The sequence below is a fragment of the Dipodomys ordii genome, unplaced genomic scaffold, assembly GCF_000151885.1.
Source record: "Dipodomys ordii isolate 6190 unplaced genomic scaffold, Dord_2.0 Scaffold1000021181, whole genome shotgun sequence".
NCBI classification, from domain to species: Eukaryota; Metazoa; Chordata; class Mammalia; order Rodentia; family Heteromyidae; genus Dipodomys; species Dipodomys ordii.
In genome coordinates, this window is record NW_012304798.1 from 1 (window position 1) to 1,086 (window position 1,086).

The 1,086-nt window shown below is 65.3% G+C and overlaps 1 protein-coding gene across 1 annotated transcript; it reads right to left on the minus strand.

The window, feature by feature from the left end:
* Positions 1–241: 241 nt before the first annotated feature.
* LOC106002959 (HLA class II histocompatibility antigen, DRB1-11 beta chain-like) lies at positions 242–853 on the minus strand. Its single transcript, XM_013037704.1, has one exon. The coding sequence runs from the start codon at positions 851–853 to the stop codon at positions 242–244; it is 612 nt and encodes a 203-aa protein (XP_012893158.1).
* Between the last annotated feature and the right edge of the window lie 233 nt (positions 854–1,086).

Here is a 1,086-nt window from a genome sequence, read left to right on the forward strand (position 1 = left end):
CATCATCTTCTGCTCTGTGTTGGGTTCAGATCTGAGCGTTTTCTCAGGCTGGCAGCAGACGTGGGCGGCGCACAGGCACGTGCGCACACACGCGCAGGCGCAGGCGCACCCGCACGCACGCGCCCCGCGCCTCCGCCCTCCCCGCACGCACGCGCCCCGCGCCTCCGCCCTCCCCGCGCGCACGCGCCCCGCGCCCCGCCCTCCCCGCACTCACGCGCCCCGCGCCCCGCCCTCCCCGCACTCACGCGCCCCGCGTCTCCGCCCTCCCGGCGCCGCCCCGCTCACCTCGGCGCTGCACCGTGAAGCCGTACCCGACCCCGTAGTTGTGTCTGCAGTAGGTGTCCACCCTTGCCCGCCTGTCCTCCAGGACCTCCTGCTGGCTGTTCCAGTACTCGGCGTCGGGCCGCCCCAGCTCGTTCAGGGCTTGGAACCCCCCGACCTCGCTGTCGAAGCGCACGAGCTCCTCCCGGTTATAGAAGTATCTCCGCAAGTAGCGCACCCCCTGCGTCCCGTTGAGGAAGTGACACTCGCTGGTTGCTTGTTCCAGGAACCGCGCTGCGGGGACAGGAGCGGTTACTGCCAGGGCCGCGATGACCTCTGACCCCAGGCTCTGAAGGATCAGCTCCCTCCAGGACCCAGAGACGACTGGACACAAGACGGAGGCGACAGTGACCCCCAGTGACCCCCAGGACATCCCATTGCATCCCAGAGCCACCTGTGTGCGGGGAGGGCAGGAGAGGAGGTGCGGGACGCGGGGCAGGCATGGGTCGGGCAGGTCCCGCACACTGACACCTGACATAGCCACCTCCACCAAGAACAGAGCAGGCTGCAGACCCGAGAAATTTCCACCCATTCCCCACAAAACGTGGAACAGTCCTCCCCTCTCTACCTTTTATTCAGAATTTACAACCTCCCTTCCCCGAAGGGAGAGGATCAGAAGCGCGAGCTTTCCCTCCCAGGGTTCTTATTCTGTCATTCTAGCAAGGCCAAATGTCTCCCTCTAGAGGGGGGATGGGAGAGTGGGGGGATGGAAGATGAGCATAAAGAGAGACTATGGACAGAGAGACAGCAAGAGGCACCTGAGAA

Excerpts from the sequence above, each read along its gene's own strand:
- LOC106002959 (XM_013037704.1), bottom strand. The coding sequence starts at position 853 with ATGGGTGGAAATTTCTCGGGTCTGCAGCCTGCTCTGTTCTTGGTGGAG.